Genomic DNA, 27,889 nt, shown 5'->3' with positions numbered 1-27,889 from the left:
ACCCGATTCTTTGTTTATTTTTAGTCCGCGTGCGCGTGCGTTCGCGTGGAGGGGGGAGGGGCCAAGACTGTTAGTAAAGCAGTGCGCGCGCCCCGAGGCTCGCACCTGCTCCAGTCTGGCTCGAGGAAGCGTTCACGCGCCGCTCTGTGATGGATGAGTGACAGCTCCCGCTTCTCTGTCGCTTCTTTTACCTTTTTTTTTTTCATCCGCACATTTCTTGTTTTTTACTTTCCTTCTTTCTTTCTTTCTTTTCCTCCTCCACTCACCGTGTTTGGAAACCGAGCCACTCACCGGACAGTCTGGACGTCCCGCCCTGGGCTCGTGAGCGGATTAAAGAGGAGAGAAGGTGAAGTGAGTCCCGTCGCTCCAGATTCCACATTATTATTATTATTATGTTATTATTCCTCATCATTATTGACTCCTTCTGTGTTCGCCATGATGTCCAGGAGCTTCTCTGTTAAATTAGTGCTTCATTGATGTCATTTTTCTTTAATAACAAGTGGAAAAAATGTTGGTTTATTTACAGGTTATTATTATTATTATTGACTAAATGGAAGATAGTGCGTGTTTCAAAACACTGACTGAGGTGATGGTTCAATTCCTCCACGTCTCTCCCTTGAGCAAACCGAGACACAGCAAATTGAAGGCATTGAAATGTTGAAGGATTTATGAAGAGTGTGTCGAGGAGTCTGAAGACTGTTCACTAATGCGTGAACTAAAACTTAGACACACACACACACACACACACACACACACACACACACACACACACACACACACACACACACACACACACACACACACACACACACACACACACACACACACACACACACACACACACACACACACACACACACACACACACACACCACACACACACATGTCATTGTGTTTTAACATGCTTTCTTCATATTTGCTGCATCATGCAACCACTGTCTCTGACCCCGGGTGACATGCCATGAGTGTGTTGTGTGACGAGCAGAGTGTGTATGTGTGTGTGTGTGTGTGTGTGTGTGTGTGCACGTGTGTGCGACATCACAACCACAGACTTGACAAAAGCACAAGAATAGAAACAGGAGAAGATTATGAAGCCGGTGGAGCTCAGAGGAACCTTCAAGACTTTACTAATGTATGATGTTATTTTTAGGCATGGCTACATTTTTCATGCTTTTTATTTGTCAAGTTTAATAGCAGATGAAAACTTGGGTGTGCCTGTCGACCGTCACAAGTTTACGGAGTTTGTCTCTTTTTTTTAAAAACAATTAACACAGAACATGCTTGAATTCACCTTTATTTATGAATAACATGCTGCACACGTATTGCTGTTTTATTATCCTAAGATTGCAAGAATTAAAAAATCGATTTTCCAAAATGTGTCTCAGATAACGCCGCTCTGATTTTTGACAGCAGTAAAAAAAAAAAAAAACTTTGTTAGCACTTTTGCAGAAAAAGCCCTTTAGAGCCTTTCCATCTGAATTGCTGACTCAGAGTTTACACTTTTGCACTCCATTTTCCCCCGAAAAAGAAAAGACAATCCTCATATAAAAAAGGCTAAACAAGGTCATATATTGTGTAATAATGGTGCCGTACTTGTAATGCATTTTTTATTAAACATAATTTCAATTATTATAACAGTTTTTTTAATCTATATTGTTCTAAGAGTCTACTTTTCCACCCAACTTAAGAGGTAGCACATACCTGACCTGGCCAACCCTATAGGGATGGATATTGTATAGGAAACTGTGCTTAAAGAATAAACGTGTTTTTGAAAAAAAAGGTACTAATATTATAAAATAATGTTTCCATAGTACTACACTTTGAGTTCTGTCAGGGTTGTTTTTGGGGCTACGTTTTGGCTTTTATCACACACTTTGAGTTGCGTTCTATCAGTATAATTTTGGGGCTAAATTGTATGAGACTGCTGCAGTCTCCACTTAATCACTACAAACATGCATTTCTTTTAGGTCTTTCTAGTATTTCCTTTTTAATGAAAGAACCGGTTTCATTACCACACTGAGTATAGCTATCTCTACTCCTGAATAAGACCCAGAATCCTTCGTTCTTCTGCTTTTGATTCGACTCTAAGACTCGAGCCTAACCCAGTTTCATCGGGCGAGAGGCAGAGGACACCCTGGACAGGATGCCAGTCTGTCGCAGGGCACAAAAATACACACAACCATTCACACACACACTCATACCTACTGACAATTCCCCCCAAGTTTTCAATCAACCTCTGTATGTTTTTGGACTGTGGGAGGAAACCGGAGTACCCGGAGTAAACCCATTTCCAAACAAATATGCTATACCAGGAGTACTCGCCCTTTTCTTTTATCAGAAAACTATGTCTAAAAGTAAAAAAGTATCCAATTACAAAAATTCAAGTCATATGTATATTTATAGATGTATTGAGAAATGTACCTTCAATAAACGCATGAGCCAATATTTCAAAACACAAATGTACATTTTTTGGTTGTTACTCTGAGGACTCGATGCCATCATCCCACGTTTAAAGTCCAAAATTGTTTGTTTCAATTAATATCGGGACGATACGAGGACATTTTCTTAGTGGTCCAATTCAATTGGCAGACCTTATGACAAAAGAAAGCGCCTCATTGGTTCATTTTTTACTAGTAGTAGAGACAGCTGGTCCAATCAGCTGAACCTTCCCGGGACAGCGTCCTTAATTGTAGATGTACTTTAATTATTAAATGTCTAAGTGTAAGGAAGGAGAACCATACAGTCCGAGCACTTCCTACATGATGAGAACACACGTCACAAACTGTAACGTCTCTTCAAAAGCTTTTTTGTGAGTAAAAAAAACATATAAAACATTCAATATAAATGTGAAATATGTCGTAGAAAGTTTCCTTCAATCGCGCAATTGAAGTTATTTTTACTAATCAAAGACGTTGGTGTTTGCAACGTGTGACGTCACCACGTAGCAAGTGTCCGGACCAAAATAGTAGGCTGAAAAAAATGCAAATATAAAAATGATATGACCAGCGTAAAACTGTTTATTGTATGTTCAATAACAATACACCTGAACCCACTGTGAACTCTTGTACAACTTCATTCACAGCGTACTCGTATCACGGCAAAATAAAGTAACATCCATTCTGTTGTCTTTATCAGGCTCTTCCGCATGTTCTCTGGTCGCTATGGTAACGTGTAGACATACCTTCAAAATAAAATGATACAGGTAAAATACCGATAACTCCGCTAACACATCACGTGACCAAGATGCGAGAAGAGAATCCGGTAACTTTTCAAAATAGAATATTGCGACTCGGATCATTTAAAAAAGCAGATATAATGCAAATTTCTTTATCCTTTCTCTGCGGCCCGGTACCTAATGACCCACGGACCGGTACCGAGCCGTGGCCCGCTGGTTGGGAACCCCTGGTCTACACTACACACTACCATTGCGATGGTCTGGTAGATTTCGATGGACGAATTGCAAATTAGTTTATTTATTTGACATAGATCTGAGCATGCAACTATTTTAGGATTTGATCTTGTACCTCCTTCTGTTATTGAGCTAGTTTTTACACTTTTAGCATCATAAGAAGTGATAAACCCTTTCTTTGATGAATAATTGTTGAAATTGTCGGTACAATGGTAGAGTAAACAAGTTGTAAAAGTGGTCGAAATGAAACCCTTTTTTTAATGTCTGGGAACACAACAGAAGCTTTACCACAGTGGGTGGAAGGATCTAATCAATGACATTAGCATCACCCTGGAGTCGAGGTGCAGCTGGATGGAATCGTGCATCAACACTGAACACTTTGTGTTGTATGCGGTCCAGTCGATTATAAATACACTAAATCTCATATGAGAACAAGATAATCTTTAAAATAAATACAGATGATTCGATGAAATCTGATTTTTATAGTAGGTTATGATGGCGAAAAAATCGTATGTTGTTTCAAACCATTAGCGTGACCACTGCTATTAGCTGAAGTGCTTTCTCACTTCCAACGGTTCAGAAAGATAAATGATAACAGCAATTTTGAAAACTCTCTACAGCACAGTCAACAATATCTTTAAATATACCATATGTTTATAATTCTTAGCTGTGACCAGTATTTCATTCTGTGTGGTCAATCCATGACCGAACAAGAAATATATTTTTCAAAAGTTTTCTATTCTAACGATTAAAAAATGCCATAGAAAAACAATGTTTCAGGAATTTCCCCAACATTTGCTTTCTGTTAAACATGCCTGTAGTTGGTCTGTTCGCTTGTCCCCAAATTCTGGATTTATCTGAATAACATTCATACATACATTCGAGGGATATATTTGATTAACGCAGACTTGTCATAACTATATTATTGACACACAAAAACGACTTATTTACTTGACATGTCTATTTTGAGATGTTTCTTTAAGTACAAAACCCAAAACGAGAGAACCTTGTTTTTCAAACTTTAAATCAACTTAAAATGTCGACCACCTCTCTTCCTCAGACAAACCTTCCACCGATGGTTGCTCTCCTCTCAACCTCAACCTTTTTCATCAACTTGAAATCTCTTCAGTTACTGTTCAGCTCACAGACAGACAGAGACATAGACAACAACGAGACATAGAAGTACAAATTAACAACTTTACAGAACGTGACACTGATTGGTCTAAGTAAGGATTTAAGAAATGCTTGATTTGACTGATTAAATGATAAATGAAAAATTATAATTTATCGTACATGTTTTTGATATGGATATTGCATGTGCCAATATGGTGATATTGATATTTTTTGCGATGTATTGTGCTGCCCTACCTGCTGCTAAGAATAGAACATCTTTCTGTTTTCCAATGTTTTCCAGTCTATGATACAATTCGCTTCAGGCTTGGTAACATTTCTCTTTCCTTTGAATCCCAAAACTCTCTCACCAAGTTTACTCTCCTCCTCACCATCCAGACAGTTCCCATGCAGTCAAAAATAAATATGATATAATGATCATTAGATATATCACAATATTTTATAACTTACTTAAAAATGTTTTTTTTAACCTTTGAATTAACATTTTATTTTCAAGTTATTATATTGTTTACATATTTAAATAGTGTATGTTTGATTATTTTACAATCAAGACTCAATTATTCACTGCGTTTATTCATTTGTGTGCCGCAATTAAACCTCCGGCCACTAGTTGTTGACATTCATCATTTTCTCCGTGCCAAAGTAACAACAAAACTTGCAAAATGGTAGCGATGAGTGAAAAAGAAAGGATACACCAGAATCCAGCAGTTTTTAAAGCTTATGTTTGGACTGGTTTTGGCTTTAAAAGAAAGATTAAAACAGCTCTGGGTAGTTTTGTGTACCTTAATATTTTTGTACTTAAATAACTCAACTTAAAACTAGTTGAATGACTCATCTACCGTGACTTGAGGTGCTATGTGTGATTCTTTACTATGTGAAAGTTCTTGATGGTGTGAATATGCTAGATACCACGCTGGTTGTAGTGAAAACACCTTTTGCTGTTAAACATATAGTGAAAAGTGCTGTTGCGTAGATAATATAATGCTTTCCTTTTTGTTCTTCTCTTCTTTAATATCCATGTTAACCAGCGATTAAACATTTAGAAATAAACCTCACATTCTCAGTTTAATCAAGCACTTTTGAAAACAAGAAGTTCAATCCATGCTGACCTCGTGGATTAAAGACTCTATCTGTAGTTTGTAAGAATAGTGTTTCTGGCTCCACCTAGTGTTGGAATAGTATTAGTGGTCAGGCGGACGCTACAATTAGTAAGTAAGTAAGTAAGTCATTTTTATTTGTATAGCGCTTTTCCAGACCAGGGTCACAAGCGAAACAATTTCCCGAAGGAGACCTCCTGAGGGATCAATAAAGTTTTTACCTTACCTTAAATTGTCTCCGTGCAAAGTAACCTAGTCAGGAGCATCGTTAAAGTAAAATCTAGAAGGTTCTTCTACGTGAAGAAAATATTGTTAAAAATAAACTAATCATTCGAGAAGAATTAAAAGTTGGGAACAAAGTCAAAACCTTGTTGCTAAAAGCTCTATAAATTATTTCTTCGAGTTAACAATTGCAGTGTTTTTTTAAGGCTTTTCTCGTGAGTAAATAAAGAATTACGATAAAAAATATTGTCATTTTTTCATTGTAACACCGATCGGGCACTAATAGGAAGTAAACAAATGTGCATATTTTTTTCTCTTTAGTTAATCCGGAATGGTGTCAAGTTGTATGATTAAGTATCACCTGTTTTTGTGTTGCTTTATACTGTTGCAAAAATCTTTTTTCTTTTCGTTTTACTTCAAGCTATACGCCCTACACTGATGATGATGTATTTTATGCTTTCAAAACAAATATATATTTGCCATTTCATTCAATTATTTCCTTTAACACATTTTTATTTGAAACAATCTTCTGGTTTTTAAATTCTCCAGAACAGTCGAATATTAAAATCCTTAATAAATGTCTTTAACTCTCCCACATATCTGAACTGATCATGAGCATTTTTTTTTTGCAGCCTCATCGTTCATAGTTGCTCTTCCTTTCCTCTGTCATCCTGCTCGTCGGTCCCGCCTGTAAGTTGTTGGTAGAGAGAAGCGGCTGCATTATCTGGATACATTATTCATGTTTGCAGCACTTTGCCTAACATACAAACTCCACTACTCCCACATTGTAAAAACATACATAGATTCATGAAACTGAGCATGTTGTCGAGACGATCACAGAGACACCGGCCTCCCATTTGTTTGTACAACAGGAAGTGTTCAACGCAGAGACAAAAACAGTCGAAGAGCAGCTGGGAAAGAGAGCAAGGAGAGCTTTGCTGTGAGACAAAGAAGGTTGTGCAGTTTTAATTTTGAAATGAAGCCCTCGGCTCACGCCGGCATTGGCTGGTTAAATATAAAAGGAACAATTGCAGAGCGTTGCAGAAAAGGCAAACTAGGGGAACGAAAAGGAATTGTCAAAAAAGTATGTAATTATAGTGATGGAGGAAGGAGGGGTTTCAAGAAGTTGCCAGCTTCTTTCTCAGGGCTTTGTGAGGCCTCATTAATAATGGATGCTGTTTAGAGCGTAGCTGGGGCAAGTGGGACGCCGCAAACAGTACTAGCCGAGGACACATTTTCCTACATTTCTGGAACTCTGCCTTGACTTTTCCCATCCTCGATCTATCCCCCTCTGCTGTTGTGTTACATCTTCGCCCGTTAAAAGTGGAGGGCAGCGATCACGTTGTTCTATCTCGCTCTGACATCCTGACAAGATAAAATCCAAAATGTACTCTTGTTGTTTTTTTCGCCAGGACATGAAGACGCGGCGACCTGGTCTGTCTGGGCTGAGCGATGGAAGAGGAGGAAGCAGGGCGAGGCTGTAACCAGCGCCACCATGGAGCCCTGACACGCCGGGCCGACAGCAGGTTCGTACGACCGGAGGACGCCAGACTCGTCCGGGGGGTTCGTGGTCAGAGACCGAAAAAACTAGGTGAACCAATGGTCGACTGTGTGAGACAGCTCATGCAGGAGATTTCCCAAAACAGAGCAGCAAGATTAAGGTGGTGCTCAGTCTAATCTGGCTCAGTCGGACTGACGCACACACACCTACACACACAAAGTAATCCCATTTTCCTTCTCTGTCTGTCTGTGTGAGCATTAGGAGCATTACACAAACACTGGTATTAGATGGGAACACATTTTATTCTTAAACCTGGACGTTCTCAAAGGGTTCAGGGTCCCGAGGTTGAAATGTCTGTCTTGGAACCAGCACTGGAATAATCACGGCCCATTATCAACAGCGCTCTTTAACGGCACCACAACAGGATTGATCGTCCTCGACTAAACGTCCAGATACAGACACTAACCCGTGACCCACGGTGACCCGGTATCAATCGTGGTGCTGCTTCCAAAGTAAGCATTGGTCAAAGGTGATGAAGATGAACGATATGTTGACGGTAAACAGAGAATACAGGCATACATGAGTTTCATAAGTGTAATGGAATGGAAAAAAAAGGCATCGACGGTACATGACTAACAGAGTTAGAGATGTAGAGATGCATAACATTACTTGTTCATATGAAAATAGTTTTAATACTTAAGAGTAGGCTGGGTGGGGGGGTGGAGGGGTCTCCTATACCACAGTCTCCTATACAAACATTTTCATAGGAACAAAATAACATCACGTTTAAGCAGTTTATCACTATTTGACTTGAAGAAGTTCTCAAGCTGGTGTTGAAGTTGATGATCTTAAACCTCTGATTGAGATACATCTTGGTATGATGTCACTGGCCCCTGTTCATTTTCAAACGTGGCCCTTATACTAGAGGTCGTTTATTCCTGCTACAGATGATGAATCTCAGCAAGCAAAGGACGAATTGTCCAAATTTAACCCTTGTGTTCTATCGGGGTGAAGGTTACAAAGGAAGAGACTCTCTGCGATATATCGCAATACTCTTTTCTCAATACTGTAATTACAGTATAATCAACAGCAAAGCACTGTTATGTTTAAAACAAAATACAAATAATTGTTTTATTTTATTTGGATTTTATTTAATAATTCACGGTTCTTTTATGTTATACAGTTCAAATGTATAAAATAATGTATTGCTTTTTCATTTTTCTGTTGCAATTAAAACTTCAGCAGTTATTCCTGCTATATTATTCCTCCCTTGATTTTCTGGGACTCCTGCTGTGTTCTCAGTCTTATCTTGACCTTTAAAGTATATACTTTATTGAATATTGTTTTGATTGTTTAAGCGCCTAGTGACCCTGGTCTGGAAAAGCGCTGTATAAATAAAAATGACTTACTTACTTACTTACTATTACGTCTTGCGCAACTAAAGGAACGATAAACTTCTGCGAGGTACCGGCAGTGACTAAGGACGAGAGTATACAGTGACTCCATCAGCTTTTAAAGCTGATCTTTGGAGATATTTCGGTTTCAAAACAAATTAAGGAAGTTATGATTTGTCAAGAGTCAAGTGGTAAATTCTGCAAACGAAAGAGTCACATACTCTGACAATTGTACAAATAAATTCTTGTTCCTACAGTATCACAATATTACTTATTGTTGCCTCTTTATCGTTATATTATCACGTAGCATACACGCGTATTCGTGAGTGCTGTGATAAACCCCCCCCCCACAAATATCTCCTCATCATTTGTTTATACATCCTACATCCTACTAAGAGGTGTAGAGGTCTTCCTGTTCTTAGCTCCAGACCTGCTCATAATAGAGTAGTATACAAATCAAATGTTCTGATGGATATGCAAGGGATGTGAAAATGCATTCATGCTAAAGTAAAGTTAACCGCACACAGGATCACTATGCGATGCTATAAGGTCTGGTGCACTCAGATGCTCTGGGCTGATTTACATTGATCAGATATAGGCCTCCTATATAACAGTGCTAGGACTTGACTTTGACGTCGTGTCCATGTACATTGGAATAAGATTACAATGAAGGGACCAATGTATCTTCCCCCGAGTCCCGCATTTGTTCGTCCATGTAAACATTGAAATGTCAGTTTATTTACATCAAGCATTTTTTTTTGTTAGTAAACCACTCAACATGCCTAAGTACACTTCAGCATTAGGACTTGTAACTGGAGAAGAGACTTCCTGTGAGCTATCAGAAAGCGCGTGGGATGGCACTGAGCTACATAAGAGGCCAATAGGATGAAATAAAAAAAGAAAAAAAAAACAGGGGGAAGAGGTGCTCACAGACAGATGGAAGGGTAATGGGCTCATGACGTCATCTAGATCCCCGAGGAGATAGTTGTGTCAGGCTGTGTCACTCAACACTTTCATCTCCATGTCCTGCTCTTTGGAAGTCTCCTCTTTCTCACACCCTTCTCTTTATTCCTTATTTCTTTTTACTGCCTTCTCCTGTTCCATTTACTGACTGCTTTTTACATTAGCAATGAGCATCGACGCAAAATAAATAGCATGATGTCTTTTTCTTTTTTTTTGTACATTTCTGACCAAGAAAATATCTTCACACTACAGGTACAAGTGACCTGAATCTGATTTATGTGACCCATATCTGATTTGCTTTCGACAGTTTATACGACACAAGTCGCATTGAACCATATATAGGTCTTTTTTAAATGTGGTTCTGAGTCAAATAGGTATCAGATTTTTTGGAATGTGACCGCACATTGGAAAATCAAACTTGCACATGGATTATGTTATTGTGATTATATCCTGGGGTCTATCATGTCCTTGGAGAGATTGAGTCTCACTAGAATCCTTCCTCTGTTGAGCATTTCATTGAACTGTGATCATTCTGGACTATTTAGATATATTTATTTGTTGCGTCTCTTTGGGAACCTGTGTACGGATGTTGCTCGTGATGTCATCCCCACCGTGTTTTTTACTGTAAGCCATATGGTCTCATGTTACCGGTTGCCATAGTCGCTTCTGTAAACACAATTGTGGCGTGATGACATCAAAGATCAACTCAACCTGCTTAACCATAGACCGAGACATCATGTGAACAACCAAACGAAAACTAATAGATATGAGCAATACGTTGGAATTTCACATTAAGACGTGTAAAATCCACACAAACATTCATCTACTTCAAAATGAGGCAACAAACCGATGGGCCTAGTAAAATGAATCCTTCCTTTTTCTCAGTGTGATTCAAAACTGGTTATTTGACAAAGATTGTGTGAAAATAAAAACAATTGGGTATCACATTCTGATTCTATTCCTTAAACTCTTATTCATCCTCCCTTCATTTGTGACAAAATATACATCAAAACGTGCTTGGATCAAAACTCGATTGGATTTGCACTGCTATTATTTTTCTAAGACTATAACTATTTCGCAAAAACTGCAATAAATTTCCCATAAAGAATGAATGAGTTGAAAGAAGTCGCAAATCTGCAACGTTTTTCAAACATCTCCTGCTCCTGGCATAGGTTCACATAGAAACATAAAATCAAACTTTAAGATGTAGATACAAGTCTAAATAATGAAGGTGGGATTTGACTCTTTTGAAGTTTTCATAGTTTGTTGTCACGGGGGCAAAGCTCCAGATTTCCTGGCAGGGAATTGTCTAGTTTTGTGTCCAACAGCACTGGTTACGTCACCTTACATACTTGTAGCCCTCATAGCCCTGAGCCGCTACAATTCTTGTTTCATTGATATTATTGCATGCTGTGGCCGAACTCCTTGGCTGAGGTATGTCTCAGTTTTGATACATAACTGTGAGCTCTATCATGCTTTCTACAATAACAAAAAAACGTCAGTTAACTTTATTTGTTTCTTATAGTTAACACTTTATAAATACTAAAATCATCAACTGTGCAGAATTCTTTGATATGGAACATACTGACAATTAAATTCATTTTTTTGGAGGCACAGAGAAGGTTTTAAATCCTCAACCGAGCAATCTAACCCGAACCCCGTGGGACACGGTTCTATCAATACTGCTATCAATAAGACAACACTCCGTCTTTAGCAAAACTATCTGAAGTACTGCGGAGCAAACTGTGTCGAGGGAAATCTTCCGTTTGCCTCTAATGATCTGACTCAGCATATTGTTTCAACTAAAGAGTGTAAATAACAACAATGACTTTTCCATGTGTTTTTTCATGAGCTGTTCTTTTATTAAACTCACACAGTTACCTATGCATAAAACGCACACTTGTGTAGCAGCAGATCATCATTGATTTTGCTATTTACTACTAGTTGATGTCAATGAGGCGATGATGCAAACCACCGTCTCGTATTTCCTGCTTGAGTGCTTTTAGGCAAACTGAAGCTCAACAAGTGATGTCATAGTTGGCCACATGTGTCGTACCCTGGAGTGCCAAATGAAATCTGCTCTTCTTTGTCTAATCGGCATCCACTGCTGACCTTATGGATTTTGTACGACGTCGATGACTAATATAAATATATCGAGACATTATATGCAAGCGACAATACATGCAATTTTGACATCATTAAACTCGATTACATGTTTTATTAAATTATTAAAATAATTAAACGCCCTTGACTTGTGCAGTAAATTCTTTTAGCAGTTACTTCAAAGATTTTCACGACGTAACTTTAGAGATTCTGTGATTCTACTTTGAATTTTTGAAGATACCAGAAAAATAAGAAGCAGCAACAACAGCCTTTATCCAGTTTTGTCAACAATCGTCATTCATTTATTTTCAACGTCTGGTTCTCCTTCCCTCATCTTTTTTGCCCTCATGTCAACTAATGGTTTAGTTTCAGAGTAATCTGTTCCTTTTTAGAGTTATAGACAAAAATGTTTGTTCATTTGAATGTAGCAACTGGAGCTCAGAAAACATCCAAATACCTCCATACTGCTCGTCTGTGACGTCCTTTATGTATTGTAGCCAAGGCGAGAAGGTATGAACAGAATAAACAGAAAAAAATTGTCTTTACAAGTCTTTACTTGTAGAAGAAGTTTAAAAACAAAAGCGATACAGAGAGGAAGTACTCACAGTAAATATCGTGAGCGCTTCCAGTGGCCTAAACTGGAAGTACTTCCGTAGTACTGGTTTATATATCGCTTGTTGTTCTTTAAACGTCTGCTACAAAACAAGTTTAACATACAGACTTGTTTAATTTCTTCCGCAACCATTCCTCTTTTTGAGGCTTCAATACAAGAGTTACAGTCGAGCAATATGGGAGTTTTTAAGTGCAGTTTTAAACATTTTTGAAAGAGATTCCTCTGAAAATAATCCCAACCCTCGGTCGACATGAGGGAGAGTAGGAATTTTGGGTGAACTATCATTTTAATGCACTATTTTGTACATTTTCTGGCGATAATGACTTGTTGTCCTCGGCAGGTAAATGGAGCAGGACCGCAGCCGCTCTCCGTCCCGCAGGACTAGCAGGGTGGAGCAGGTGGTGGGCCGATGGCTAAGACGGTCCAGAGACTTAGGCAGCAGGTCCCACTCTTTAAGTCGGTAATTGTCTTTGAATCAATGCAAAGTTGTCCTCGCATGAAGCGAGAGCGGCGTCTGATCGCCGACATGTGCCGCAGACACAAACACGGTTATTGATATCGATCCGCAGGGACAGGGTGGAGAGGCAGACGGGGGAGCGCGGCGGTTCCGATCAGAGGAATTATCCCTTCCGATTCAACGTCCAGGTCCAGCGGGATCCAACTCTCGACTCTCATGGACTCACCCTGTCGCTCCAAACGCCCATACTCGTGCTGGACGTCACTCCAGGTAATCTACAGCTCGTCTTTGTGAGTATTAAATCAGACTTTTTCTAAGTTCGATACATTGAAATGAGAAACGAAGCACGTTGTTGGGCGGATGACATACAGCCAGACCTTCAGGCTTGACAGCACAAGGGCGTTCTGTGTCCAGGTGGTCCCGCAGATGGCCGACTCGTCCCTGGCGACCGGCTTGTGAAAATCAATAACGTTGCTGTCGATGACCTGACCCCGGAGCAAGCTGCTGAAATCATCAGGTCTTTCACACGCGTGGCCACATATCAATGCGTTGACAAACACAAACAAGTCGTCAATGGTCTGTTGCTCTGTTGCAGGGAGTGTCAGGAAACCTTGACCATGACCGTCCTCAGAACTATGATGGTGAGTCTTTGATTTATGCACCAATAGTAGGGCTGCACCATATTGGAAATATGTGCGATATTCAATATTGCTGTCTTGAAGTGCGATATTGATATTAATGCGAGGTTCAGGACCAGAGGAGAGAAATCCTTCCAGACTGTTGCTCCTAAGCTTTGGAACGATCTTCCTCTCTCTCTGCGCTTGATGGAGTCTACTGACTACTGACATCTTAAGACTTTCTTATTTGTTCAGGCTTTTCCTTGATTTTCTGGAACTCCTGTTGTGTTATCAGTTTTATCTTGCCCTTTAAAGTATATACTTTATTGAATATTGTTTTGATTGTTTAAGCGCTTTGTGACCCTGGTCTATAAAAGCGCTATACAAATAAAGATTACTTACTTACTTACTATATATATATGTATATATATATATATATATATATATATTTCCCTTTTGTTTATTTACGAGCTTTGGTGCCGACACGATTGGAGAAAAATATCACTTATAACGCTCAGTTTCGCGACTTGTCGCCATGGCAACCGAACCTTGCAAGCTGCTCACAGACAGACAGAGACGTAAACAGCAACGAGACATAGAAGTACAAATTGACAACTTTACAGAACACGACACTGATTGGTCGAAGTGCGCATTTAAGAAATGCTTCATTTATACAATAAAATATTGTAAATTATCGCACATGCATATCACATGTGCCAAAATTGCGATATCGATATATCGTGCAGCCTTAATGCATAGATACTCACACCCTCAGTCAGTAGATAATGTAGTAGGTGTGTGGTCTGTATAGACACACACACACACACACACACCGGGATAAACCTGCAGTTGTTTATAGGTTCGATGTCCTCACTCAAATGAATCATCTTGTCAATGTCCAGATTCATTGCTAACAACGATGGCGCTCACCAGTACATCACCGATAACATCTTCACATGACACGCCTGACATCACCAACACACCCAGTGAGTGTATCAACACCTCACCCCCCCACACCCCACATTAGTGCACTTGATAAATGATTCCAAAGTCATTTCCTTCAGCAACTCTGCTGATGAATGCGGTTCTGGCTTCATCCTGCTGCGAATGTCTGTGGGCTGTTGCATTTTAAGAAGTGATCCAAGCATTGATGAGCCTCAGTCAGAGCCAGAGCTCATCAATGCACAGGTGCAGCGAAGGTTCCTGCTCTGATCAGATCATCGAGCCGCTGCAGCATCTCTACTCATGAAACACGACAGTACATTGTGCATTCAAAGTGCCCTCACTAACAATACAGGTAGGACTCATGTAGTCATAAAAACACTTACTTATTAATGTGTGAATAACGTTTTTAATCCAACATTTGATTAAATGTTGATTCATTTTTGTAGTTTCGCTCTGAATAATTAATTTATGTCTAATTTCATGAGTTTAAAATAGATCTGTTCCCTCAACTATTGACTCAAAGCTAGAAAAATATATAAATTTACTCCAAACACGTGACATAATGGAGTCAATTCCTCAAGTCAATAGAATGTACTTCCTTCCAAACATCAGCTTTAAAAAGCTGCTAAAGTAAACTGTATCTTCTTGTCCTCTAAACTATGACTTCTGCCATCTGGCGGCCCTGAAGTTTAATAATAACAGAAAAATAACGGTTTGAATATCTGCATGTTAATTGTAAAAAAAATAATTTGTACATATATATAAATTATTATTTTTCTAAATTTAATTAATTGATACGGTGCTGTAGAAAAAATTGATACATGATCAATATATAAAACAATACCAGCATTTATCCGAATTTTAATGCAATGCAAATTCTGAGATTAAAGCAGAAATTAAATATAATTTTTTATTTTACTGTGTCATGATACAGTGATCTAGAGTTTTCTGCCTACCAGGGCTGCAGGAAAACATTAATCTCACAATCTGATCTGATACGATTCTTTTAATAATTTCTTTCTGAATTCTGAATTATATTGACATCATGTCACTGTTTCATTCTCTTTGGGTTGAAATAATAGAACTGAAAGCCAAAATATGTCTAAACGGCTTTAAAAGCAGCTTGAGTCGACTGTATCCTCTTGTCCTCAGTCCTCACTGGGATCTTACTTGACGTTATTATTCCTTTAGCTGTGGAGGAGTAATGGCTGTTGACATCTGGAAGTTTAATTGTAACAGCAAAGGGAACAAACTAATTTATTTTAGAAACACTTTATGCAATATAACCCATATTCAATTTATAATACAAATAAAATATGATTTAAAAGATTAAAAAATAAATAAGTAGATATATACGTTTGGTTATTTAAGTAATTTATTTAAATAAAAAAGGATACCGTGCTTTTAAATGTTGATAAAGTAATGTGAAAAAAGTAAAATGTTTTGCAGACTATCAATAATATTTTCACACCATTACAGCCGATAAGTGAAAGGTGTGATTAGGACAAAAGAAACTGCTACTAGCTTCATGGTAGAGTCCATGTTTGTGTCCAGGGGCCAAAGTCTTCATTCATCACCCCCGAGAAGAGGGCAAAACTCAAATCCAACCCAGTCAAAGTTCACTTTGCTGAAGAGGTGGAGGTCAATGGACATCAGGTGAGAGGATTTCAAAGCTTCATATCCGGTGTTGTGTTGCACTGACCTGTACAATGTGCGGTCCTTCACCTGTATCTATGCGGCCCCCTGGAGGCCAAAGTGAAACTCACACCTTCAGGATTTTTATCGAACATTTGAAGCACCGCTGTTTGCATGTCAAGTTGTACTTTATAACCAATTTAACTAAGAAATAATTCACTTGTACCATTGAAAAAAACACGTCTAGTGTATGTATTATTCACCACATGTATAAAAAAAACACACATTTCCGATTTTAAATTATTTACAATCTCTTATGAAAACAGGATTTAAAGATTATTTATATAAATTCAAAGCATAACTCCACCAATTTCATTCACACTTTGTCTATGTGTTTTTTAAATATTGCATCATTTTGCATTTTAAACCAATACTAGTTAAAATTACCCCCCGCCCCCATGTATACAATTCCAATGGAAGATCTAAAATTCCAATGTTTATATTTTTATTGAATGTATTTAGGAACAATTATGTTAGACTTAGACTTCCTTTTATTGTCATTGCACAGAATCACAGCGCAGTGAAACTTGCAATGAATATTCGATTGAATGTATATAAAAAAGTATAAATATGAATATGAATAAGTAAAAATTAGTGCAATATAGTATAAATAGAATAAATAAATAATGTTTTAAATATTGCATTTAACACTAGTCTTAAAGCCATGTTATGAAAACATAATTAATTTGACATTTAACTCATGTAAACTTCACGTTTTTATGACATTGAACCGTAAGGTTATATTAAGAGTTACAATGTTGCAAGGAAAAAAAAATAGCTCAATGAGGAAAACCCCAAGTGTCCATTAGTGTCAGATCGGAAATGCGGATCAGTATTTTATTTTCATTCTTCCCTAATGACTGTTATTTAAACTCTGGATTAGACATTAAGTGAGCACAACAAATGATACTAATCCACAACAAATCTTGCTAAAACACTGCTTTCTGCCTTGGTTTTCAGGGAAACTCGCTGCTATTCTTGCCTAATGTTTTAAAAGTTTACCTGGAGAACGGGCAGACCAAAGCCTTCAAATTTGAACCCAGCACCACAGCAAAGGTAAAACTGACTTGTACTGTTTCCCCTTCACATGTACATTTGTTGGCTTATTTGCAAGAGAAGAAATCGATGTTTAGCATTTGATGTTGAGTGAAAGTAACCTCTGCAAGTGCTCGTCCTCTTGTTACATGATACCGTCTCCTGAGATGCTGTGTTTTTTTTATGCGTCAGGATATTGTGATGACACTGAAGGAAAAGCTTTCCCTGAGCCATATAGAGTATTTCTCTCTGGTGCTGGAGCAGCAGAACAGTTTCTCCAAACTACTACTGCTACATGAGGAGGAGCGAATACAGCAGGTACACACAAACACTGCAGCACCTCTCTTGCACTATAGACATCACGGCAGGAGGCCATTCATCATCCAAGCGCTGGACAGTGTTGCGATACTTAGCACGTGGGCTCCCTCTGCAGTCTTAAATCTTGTCATAATAATGATTATGTTACGTCCAACTGCTTCTTCTTATAACCCTGTTATTCCACAAGCGCACTTTAAGCAGGCACAGGAGGAGTACAACATAAATACCATTTAATAGAACGAGTCCAAGAAACACAAGCAACAAAAGTACACAATCATGTAAACAACAAGAGTCCAATATCTCGTAGAACGTCCAAAAGTTCAAAGTGTTAACCCAACTGGGGAATCAAACTAGAAAATGAAAGGGAATCTTAAAGAGGAAACAAATAAAAAAGTAGTATTACCATAGTATTTACTATCTGGTTTAGCTGTTGGAGCATTTGTCAGTGTTCGATTCAATCTTTTCGCTCACACAAGAGTTATTTACTTTAATTGTTTTCTCAGCCGTGCACGCAGACACATGCTCTTCTTGCCAGAATCTAAGCCAATAAAAGGTTTAGTTTATTCCCGATGATTACAAATCTCTGTTCATTGTCATACTTTGCTCATGTATTAGCACAATATCTAGAAGTGGTATCAGCTATAGCCAGACACACTTCCGCAGATGCTAAATATAACTGTGTGTGTTTCTTGTTGTGTGTTTAGGTGGTGCATAAGAAAGAGGCGCACGACTACAAATGCCTGTTTCGTGTTTGTTTCCTTCCTATAAATCCGCAGAGTTTGTTACACGAAGATCCAACAGCGTTTGAGTACCTTTATCTGCAGGTAAATACTTATTTTGGCTGTTGATGTGAAACAAGATCAGGCGCTACTACTGGCCAGCGACCTTCAAAGGGGTCGTGATGGTTCGATGAAGCTTCGTGACGCATCTTGTTCTTTATGTCACTCTTGGCTGTGTCATCTTTGGCTTTGAGCGACAATTGCAATGAAACCTTCCGACATGTGTGAGGTTCATAATTGATGACATGACGCTTCACCGTATTGTTTGAAGCAGTGACTTTTCTGTCTGATAGTCGAAAACACAAGGCACTACTACTTGATTCTGTGAATCCCATCACGACCCTGAACGACATCGGGTCATTGGGACGGACAACAAGAGATTCATAAAAACTGAATGAAAAGATTTAAGAACAAAATTTGGTGACTGTTAGGACTGTCGCGATAAATTACATTGTCAAGATTTGATTCGATATATTCTGATACACTAGCATAATTTTTAGGGTACAATGAATTTAAGTGACATCTTGTAATTGTTCCCCACTTTTTTTCAAGTTCAATTCATAAAAGTAAAAGCAAAAATATTTTCCAACATCAGCTTTAAAATCATCTGGAGTTGGCTGGATTCTATCCTCTCGTCCTCAGTCAACGTCGGGATTTTATTGTTCCTTTAACTGTGGAGGACCGGACAACGGAGAACGACTGCTGCCATCTAGTGGTTAGAAGTATAGATAGATAAAACTTTATTGATCCCTCTGTTGGTCCCTTTTGGGAAATGGTTTAGACACACTTATTGAATATAAATAATCCAAAGAGATCCATGATCAAATTAAACAGATTCTGTATTTATATTTGAATTATTTTTACTCAATACTGTGCTGTCCAATATCACTATACTAAGGTGAAAAAATATCAATATATATATAATATATGTGATTGGCATAGTCAGGCTCAGCCCGTAAAAGAGACGTGGACCTCAGATTGGGAAACAGCCGTTTGTATCTTGGACCAGGATCAGACCAGGAAGATGTTTCAACGTAGCCCGCTTACCCTATAAAAACTGCTGTATTCTCCCAAAAGGGAAGTTTTGGGGAGAGGAGAGTGTTTATAAACAGGTACACTTGTTTGTTTTAGGGGGTGAACGATGTGCTCCAGGAGCGATTTGCAGTAGAAATGAGGTGCAACACGGCCCTGCGACTAGCAGCCCTGCACGTGCAGGAGAGGCTTTCAAGCTGTGGACAATCACCGAAGACGAACCTGAAAATCATCACGTGAGGCCAACAAACATGGTGAACTTATATAATGTATCCGAACTCTTCTGTTTGGTTTTTGTAGGAAGACATGGGGCATAGAGAATTTTGTTTCGCCCACTTTGTTGAGGAACATGAGAGAGAAGGACCTCAGAAAAGCCATCGGCTATCACATGAAGAAGTCCCAGCAAGATCCCAAACAGAAAAGTGTGTCCGTCAATCAGGCGCGAATCAACTACCTGGAGGAACTCAGTGATCTCAAGTCATTTGGGGGGAAGAATTTCAGTGCCACCATGATGGTAACACATTCTTTACCTGTTGATATCATGACTTCAATATTGATGTCTTCTTTCTTCCTGTCCATCGTACAGCTTCAGGACAGGGAGTCCATGGTGACCCTGTTGGTAGGGGCACGCTACGGTGTTAGTCAAGTGGTCAACCATAAGCTCAGTATTCTGTCCAACCTCACAGAGTTCACAAGCATCACGCGAATTGAGCTGCTTCCTGAGACTGAAAAGGTCAGCTTGGTCAAAATCTACCTGCAGGACATCAAGGTGGGGGATGAAGTTTAGATCCTCAAAACTATTGTTTCCTTCATGTTAACGTGGTTTCTCCATTTTTAGCCCATCACATTATTACTGGAATCAGCAGCTGCCAAAGACCTGTCCTGTTTAATAGCAGGTTACTGCAGAGTCTTTGTTGACCCGAACCTGAACATCTTTCCATGGCCAGATGTGCCGAAGAAACACAAAGTGTCGGCGGAGGAAGGTACGTGGATCCACGACAGTCATTCCATCGAGGGATGTTGTGATACATCTTTGATTTTCTTCAACTCCAGGATACGTTTCTAGGCGTGGTAGTGATTCGAGCAGCTCCTCAGACCTGGACATGGACCCATTGATCAGCACGGCGTCTCACGATAACCGTCCGTGTCCACGCACAAGGTCTTCTTCAGACCCGGACAGACGACAGAGGAAGGACAGAGACAGACGAGGAACTAGAATCAAGGAGGTGGCAAAAAAAACAAGAGTGGAGGCGAGAGAAAATGAAGACAAGGATGTTGACACAGAAAAGGAGACTTTGAAAGATGGAAAGTTGAAACAAGGTATAAATAACGCGGCGCAGAACAAAGATGAGACAAATAGAAATGAGAACAGAGTAAGAATGCAAGGAGAGGCGACTGACAGCAACTCACAATGTTTGAACTCACAACAAGACGAAGAAAGCAAAATAAAAGTTGTAAACAACAGTCAGTCGGTGGAAGATCAACCCTCTATTTCTGAAAACTCTGACTCTTGTCATACCGACTCCCATTTTCTGACCAGTCAGTCCAGTGACTCTCTGGATGCGCTGGAGGAAGACGACTTGATCTCATGCTCATCATCATCAATCCATCGAAAAACGTCAACTCTGCAACCGCTCATACAGCTCTATCCTTATTCCCATACTCCGTCTCAGACTCACCTCCTCAGTCCTCCGCCTGATCATTCACATCCTCTTCTCCACCTTGCAGATAACATCTATGAAGATGAAGGTCACAGACGCTTAGGTGACGGAGCTGAACCCCAGCTCTCGAAAGCCTTCTCTTCTCCCACCATTAAAAACTGCTCAGGTCTTTCCTGCTCTGATGACAGCAATCTGTGTTTTGCCGAGCTGTCACGCCTTATCGATTTTTTGCCCAGCCCGCCCGAAGCAAGTGAGGATGAGGAGGACGATGATGACGAAGAGCTCAAAAGAAGAAGGGACAAGATGCAGGTTGAGATGGACGATGCTTTGAGAAGGGCAAGTGACAGTGGATCGTTCACAAGGACTGGGAGCTCTAAAGGACAGCTGTCGTGTCCATCACCTTCATCCCCCTCAATCACGGAGTTTGTCTTTAACTTCAGTCAAGGCGATGCTCGATGCTATTACAACCTGTGCGCCAACATCACCCCCGACAGTGCACGCAGCCTCCCTAATCATGACCAGGACGCAGAGTCGAAGAACAACCCGATCGCCGTGGAAGGGATTCCCATCCTCCAGCCGCCCCCTGGGTTCGGAGACAGCAGCTCGGAAGAGGAGTTCTTCGATGCAAACGATCGTTTCACCTCAGTGGAAGAGGAGATGTCGGCTAGCTTGTCAAGAGGTGATTTCCCAGACTTCCCATGTGTTTAATACCACATCAGAAACCATACTGCCCTTTCATGGCTACATTGTTGTTCCATTGCAGTCTGCAAAGTAGAAAATGTTAAGGGGCAACTAAAGTAAAAACCCAACTTCCCTGACTCGAATGTTTCAAATGTTAAAGTCTTCCTCTCCAAGATGCAGTAAGTCCCTCACAATGACCATGTTTTGCTCATTAAATTCTCCCCCGTCTGAAATCTTGGCGAACGAGAGGTTACGAGAGCCGGGTGCATTATGACGTAATAATGGCTTCACTCTTCCTACAGCCAACTGTAATCACGCCCCGCTTTGTTTATACAATGAGTCCCTTGGAGATGGAGACTTCTGGGATTGATGATGCACAGTGACAAACCTTGATGCTTGACCAATCATAACAGAGTGGGTGTGGTTATGGTAAACAAGATTTAATCTCTGGAAAACCTAAGGGGGCGGGGCATGAGATAATTTTCTACTGTAAATATTTAATTGAAAAGAGAGTTTTGTACGAACAGACATGGATGATACAAATAAGGTCCAAGATCACATTAAGAGAAACTTAAATCGAAGCTTTATTTACTCTTTACTTCATATTTTGATCAGTGTAATTGTTCGGAATTGTTACTCAAATTTGCCTTTTGTCTTCCTATTTTTCCTCGCAGATATTTCGGAACAGATGAAACAAGGCTTTTTGAGCACATTAAGTCTGAATGACATCAGTGTCGCTGTGGTGGATGAAGACAAATACAGTTCAAAGAAGGATGGAATACCAGAACCTGAAGCGGAAGAAATATTGTTCCAGCTGAGAAAGAGATCCCGTAAGCGACGTTCCTTCATGGAAACAGCTTTCACTTCAACAGTCTCATATCCAGAACCCAATTCAGACTCAGTCTCGAGTTCACTCCTTAGAACTAGTTATGGTAACAATCTGCAGATGACGTCAGATTCTGAGGCTATGGATCAAACGCACAATCAAAGTCCAACTGTTTCCTCACTGACTTACTCCGAAGGGGAGCCCTCACAACTTGAGTCAAAACCGATCTCCTCTAAATCGGGCACTTGCGGGTTGGCTGCTAAATCAGACCCTCTTGCACCCTTCAGAACCAGGAGGCAAGATATGGAAATGGAACCTGAGTCTTTAGAATCCAAAGCAGTTGCAGAGCACCTCGACACGGGCTCGCCTTCCATCACTGTGGTTCGCTGTCGTGTAGATCCTGATGGAAAGGAAAGTGCTGAGTGTGCGGGCGATGGAAATGAGGAGGGCCAGATAGTGACCCCTGAAGAAGTGAAGACCAGGTTAACAGAAAATGGAATATTCACTACTGATTTATTTGTGAACTATGAATGCAGGGAAAACAATAGAGAGTGTAATGAGACTCTCCAGGAGGGCTCACATAGACTAGTCCTTGGTTCTGGATTGCAGATGGGCTCAAAAACTCTTTCTTCACAGTCCATGGGTGTCGGTGATGTGACTGCACCAGACCTAATCTCAAAGCAACATAAACTTGAAGTCCACTCAGTGCCTCACTCTTTCTCCCTGCCTCCCCCTTTGTCACCTTTACCTCCTGCACCAGCTCAGCAATGCTTAATAAATCCCAGTTTCCCAGCAAACAAAAGTGAAAGTGACACAAACGCCGTGACGGAATGTGTCAAGCAGAAGCCATTTGCTTTAGAAAATTGGCCCAACAAAACCTTTTTGGACAGCGTTAGTGAAGAAATATGTGACGTCCATCTTGAGCTGAATGCTTGCGATGAAATCACAGACAGCAGCAACTCAGACAATGTTTTTGATGACGATGATTCGTCTTGTAAAGCTGTTGATGGGCAAGAGTTAGCTTCTGCCATTGGTACTACGATCACAGTCAGTAAAAATTCGGAGCATCTAAAGGTTGACTATACAAACTCCATTACAAGTAAGCTAGCGGCTGCGACAGCTCCTCCAGCTTTAGATGTCAGATTAAAAAGTAACTCGTCATGCAATACCTTTACTCCCATATTACAGTCTCCAACTCGTCTTCTTCTTCAGCCATGTTCTCCCACATTCATGGGCCGTTTGTCTGCCTCCACACTCCGGGAGAAGATTATAAATTTGCCACTTTATTTGTCTCGCTCCCAAGAATCCGTGAACCAGGTGGGGTCGGAGTCCGACAAAGAACACACTCCCGATGAGGTTAAAGTTCCGGTTGAAAAGGAAGTCACAATCAAACTCACAGACGTTCATGACGTCACAAAAACAATAGATTTGGAAAGTGAAAATGTGGAGTCCGATGATTCAGAAGCTACAGTGACTGGTTCTGACATCGATGGAGAGTTAGCTGTTAAAGCAGCATCTGTTGAAGGGTTCAGTCAAGAATCAGAGAAGGTGTTTGAAGACGTCAGTAAGTTTCCTGTACGGGCTGAACCAAAACCACAACAAACAATTGAGACCGAGCCCAACAAAAACATCCCTGGTCCTGTAACAAAGCCACCGACCTCTATCACGAGTAGCTTCCCAATCTATAGCCCAGTTCTGAACGCAAGCACTCCAGGGCCAATAGTAGACGCTCCAGAACCATTGATGATGCCTGTCAATCCATATGAAGAGCTTCAATATTCCCCTGATCAATCACCCTCGGTGCCCTTGCCAGTCGTTGTGACGACGCAGAATCTGAATGGGCCGGGCCTTTTGTTCCAAAGCCAGTTTCTGAAGAGTGGCCGGACCAGCAGTGATAGGCCATTGATGGGTCTTCGTACAGAGCAGGACACAAATTCTCCAAAAAGCATTTCTTCAAATTGCAGCATGTTGACAATATGTGAAGACCCTTCTGAAGCCCACGCCGTGGCACTTTCACCTTCACCTCTGAAGTCGGAGTCCTTCTCTTCTGCCCTGATGTCTGGATGCGAGTCTGTGGTTGAGGGCGTGCAGATGCCATTGGATGCTTGTGGTTGTCCGGCGGTCTACACCAACTGTTTCAACAGCGAGCCCAGCTTTGATGAGGAGCTTACGGTATATGAGTTCTCCTGCCGTAGCAGAGGTGTGACCCAAGCATCAGGAGGCATGCTTCCTCTCACGACGTCATCTCTGGCACCATCGTTGCTCGCCACCTCCTCGCCCTACTCTCCTTCTTTTCCACGCGCCCTGGTCTTCTCCTCCTCTACCTCAGAACTCAGTCCACTTCTATCTCCACTCTCCGATGCCTCGGACTGTTTCTTACTCCAGACGCAGAAGGAGACCATCGGTCAGCTCGGTCAACAGCGTTACCCAGACTTCCCGGCTGGCTTCAAAGTGCTCAGAGTAGATGTTGATCAGCTTCTCTCCATTCTAGAGGGTCACCTAGGTGAGCGCTCTGAGGGATGTTATGGGGCTCGACACTCAAGGGACAACTGTCCAGTCCACTTCACAGAAAACAAGCGGTTGCTCCAAACCGAGGCACGGAAACTGATGTCTAGTTGCCAGAACATAGTGGGCGTTAATCAGAGCCCGGAGAAAATACTGGAGTCCCTCGCCGACAGTTTTCGTACCCTCGTTGATTTGGCAGGAATATGTCTTTGTTTCTCCGGTTGTGACAGGTGTGACAGAAGGAACGTGGAAGCAGTGTCCGGTCTGACAGATGTCACCCGATCATTCAGGGATTTCTGTTTAGCAGCCGAGCGCGTAAGCAACAAGCGCAGCTGCCAGGACTTGAGCACCAAGCTGCTGGCCAAACAGTGCACTGCACTCACTGCCTCCGTCTTCTGCCTCACTCAACTGTTCCGCACTTTAACAGCACTTTGAGTGGACTGCGCACCCCCTAGTACTTCTTACAGGGCGACAGTGACTGGCTCTTTATCTGCCTTTACGAGAAGTGATGTCAAAGGTGAGTCGGGCTTTAAAGCACACGAGTCATGTGATCACTGAGGGAGCGTCGACATGGTCAGGCAGGTTGCCGGTGGCTACGAAAATGGTCCGCTTTCATTCCAATAGTGAGAGACTGATGTACCTGAATGTATTCTCTTTCGTTTTTACGGACTGCAGTTTGTGTCCATGCCTGTAAAGAATGTAAAGCCCACGAAAGAAGCGAGAGCCAGTCGTGAGCCCCTTAAATATGGAGGCCCTGATGCTTATACACAATAACACATAGATCAGCAGAAGAAGTGAATGATTATCACTGATGCTGGGCTGGCATGTTTTCCCCTGACGACAAGACTTCAGCCCTAAAGACGATATGTAAAAGTCGGAGAGAACTCCTTTGAATGTCATTTCGGAAAGAATGGAAAGTTCCAAAAGGGTAAAATCCAAACACACAAATGGAGCACAAAGTTCTCTCTTGTGCTTCATATCCAGTAGCGGGAATGCTAAGGTATGCACATGTAAGTCTTATAGGGCAGTAAAAGCTTGGGTGGAGACTTGCACAGTCGTGTTATTTATCGTTCGTTTTCACAGATGTATGGTATTATTTATTTTAAAAAGGCAGACAATATTTTTCTCAGTGTTGGATCGAATGTTCCACTTGGATGTATCGGGTGCATGAATTTGTTTCTAAGCTACATGAAGACTCATACCGAACGCAGACATGTGCGAGGCTGTCTCTTACACCAAGTGCATTTTAACTCCAGATATACTAACGTGACTAGTAACCAATGATCAAACAGGCAAAAACTGTTGTCAAGCGGCTTTGTCCGTGTGAGTTTACAGAGCATCACAAACACCACTGGCTGAACCAGGGCTGCCCGGTTTCACGGTTTGAGTGACAGTCACACAATTTATGCCATTCTCCCACCGCAGCAACACATTCCTCACTCTTATATTTACATTTACATGTTGATTTATTTTTTAAAGATGATTGGTCCTTTTTGCGTTGTCAGAAGGCGCTACGCAATATCAACCAATTGGAAGCAACATAAGGCGGGTCTATCTTTCATGACAGTGTCACTACACACATCGTATCTTAACATTTAGGACAACAGCACCGACTACTGTCAAGCTATCTGTAGTTTGGGTTCTCGCTTGATTTTCAGTCATTTGCCAAACAAAAAGTGATTCAGAATTATGAAATAAACTTCTGACTTTCACATTAAGAGCATTGAATCATCTATTATTTATTATTATGTGCTATATCTATTGATTGTTTTAAACAAATTTAGGGAAAAAGGGAAAGTTTAAGAAGTAAAATAATGACATAATAGCATTTGAATGTAGAATTTGATAGAAATTGATAATGAAAACATAATATTTCATATATACAGTATGTCATTGTCAAAGATGACTTCATGGTATGCACTAAATATCACAAGTAAAGTTACAATCGACGATTCCTGCAGATCTCTTCTAGATGATGCAGACCACTATCCCACAAAACATCTCATTTCATCTTTCATGTATAATTTAATCATGATATTTTAACCATCAGTCATGGGACGATGTCAAAGACAACAGGTTCATGACAACATAGTGAGGCCTGGAGGGGAGAGTCAGTCTTATTGATCGTATACATTAAAAAACACCTTTTTCACTCTTGTCATTTTCTGAAACTTGGCAGCCCTGCTGAAGATTAAAACAGTTTTTTAGTATCTTTTATACCTGGAACGGTTTCTTTCTCATTGTTTCACATTAGCTCTGCATGGTCACTAAGGACATGATAAGCTAAAGGTTCACTGGGAGTAAAACTTGTGACCGCATCTTGACCTATATCTGCATCTGTGCTACGACACCCTTGTTTTCTCGTCCATGAACCCTGGTTCTCACGGAATATAACGTTATTTTGCAAGCATATTATTTTTGCTACATTAAAATGTCTTATACAAGCATTGCTGTTAGCACCGTCACTGAGCATGATGTTACGAAACCATAACCTCCATTGTTCTCTTGATCAGGGATTTGATCTTTGTATGATTGAATGGTGACGTCTGCTTTTGCAAATGCTCGATTCCACCATTAAAGGCTGTGTCCTGATGCCTTTTTTAAATATCCTGTGTGTGTGTTTCTTCAGGTTCAGAAGAGTGGTTTAAAAAACGTCCGAGCACATCACAGACTACTTTGTAATGAATTTAAACAGACTTTTCTAATAAGACTACAACAGTGCATTTATAATAAGAGCTAGTTAATGTTAGCGGCTCTCTGCTGGATCAGTAGGGGAACGTGTGACACTTGCAAAAGCCTGATGCATTGATGTTGGCTTTCGGCCCGACCAACCATTCTTCATCATGATGTCAGCTTCAGTCCAACTTCAGCCACACTTAGATTTATCTCTGACCCACACAATCCA

At 40.5% G+C, this 27,889-nt stretch overlaps 1 protein-coding gene across 1 annotated transcript; it reads left to right on the top strand.

The window, feature by feature from the left end:
• The first annotated feature begins 22 nt into the window (after positions 1-22).
• Positions 23-27,586, top strand: frmpd1a (FERM and PDZ domain containing 1a). The gene is made up of 16 exons (XM_087801077.1): positions 23-346; positions 7,272-7,385; positions 12,774-12,893; positions 13,003-13,160; positions 13,305-13,407; positions 13,486-13,531; positions 16,007-16,108; positions 17,108-17,203; positions 17,375-17,500; positions 18,205-18,324; positions 19,411-19,547; positions 19,612-19,825; positions 19,898-20,080; positions 20,150-20,294; positions 20,365-21,651; positions 22,328-27,586. The coding sequence occupies exons 3-16, from the start codon at positions 12,778-12,780 to the stop codon at positions 25,417-25,419; spliced, it is 5,925 nt and encodes a 1,974-aa protein (XP_087657203.1). The 5' UTR covers positions 23-346; positions 7,272-7,385; positions 12,774-12,777; the 3' UTR covers positions 25,420-27,586.
• The last annotated feature ends 303 nt before the right edge of the window (positions 27,587-27,889 follow it).

The sequence above is a fragment of the Callionymus lyra genome, chromosome 1 (assembly GCF_982586985.1).
Source record: "Callionymus lyra chromosome 1, fCalLyr1.hap1.1, whole genome shotgun sequence".
Lineage (NCBI taxonomy): Eukaryota > Metazoa > Chordata > Actinopteri > Syngnathiformes > Callionymidae > Callionymus > Callionymus lyra.
This window is presented reverse-complemented; position numbering and strand designations above follow the sequence as displayed.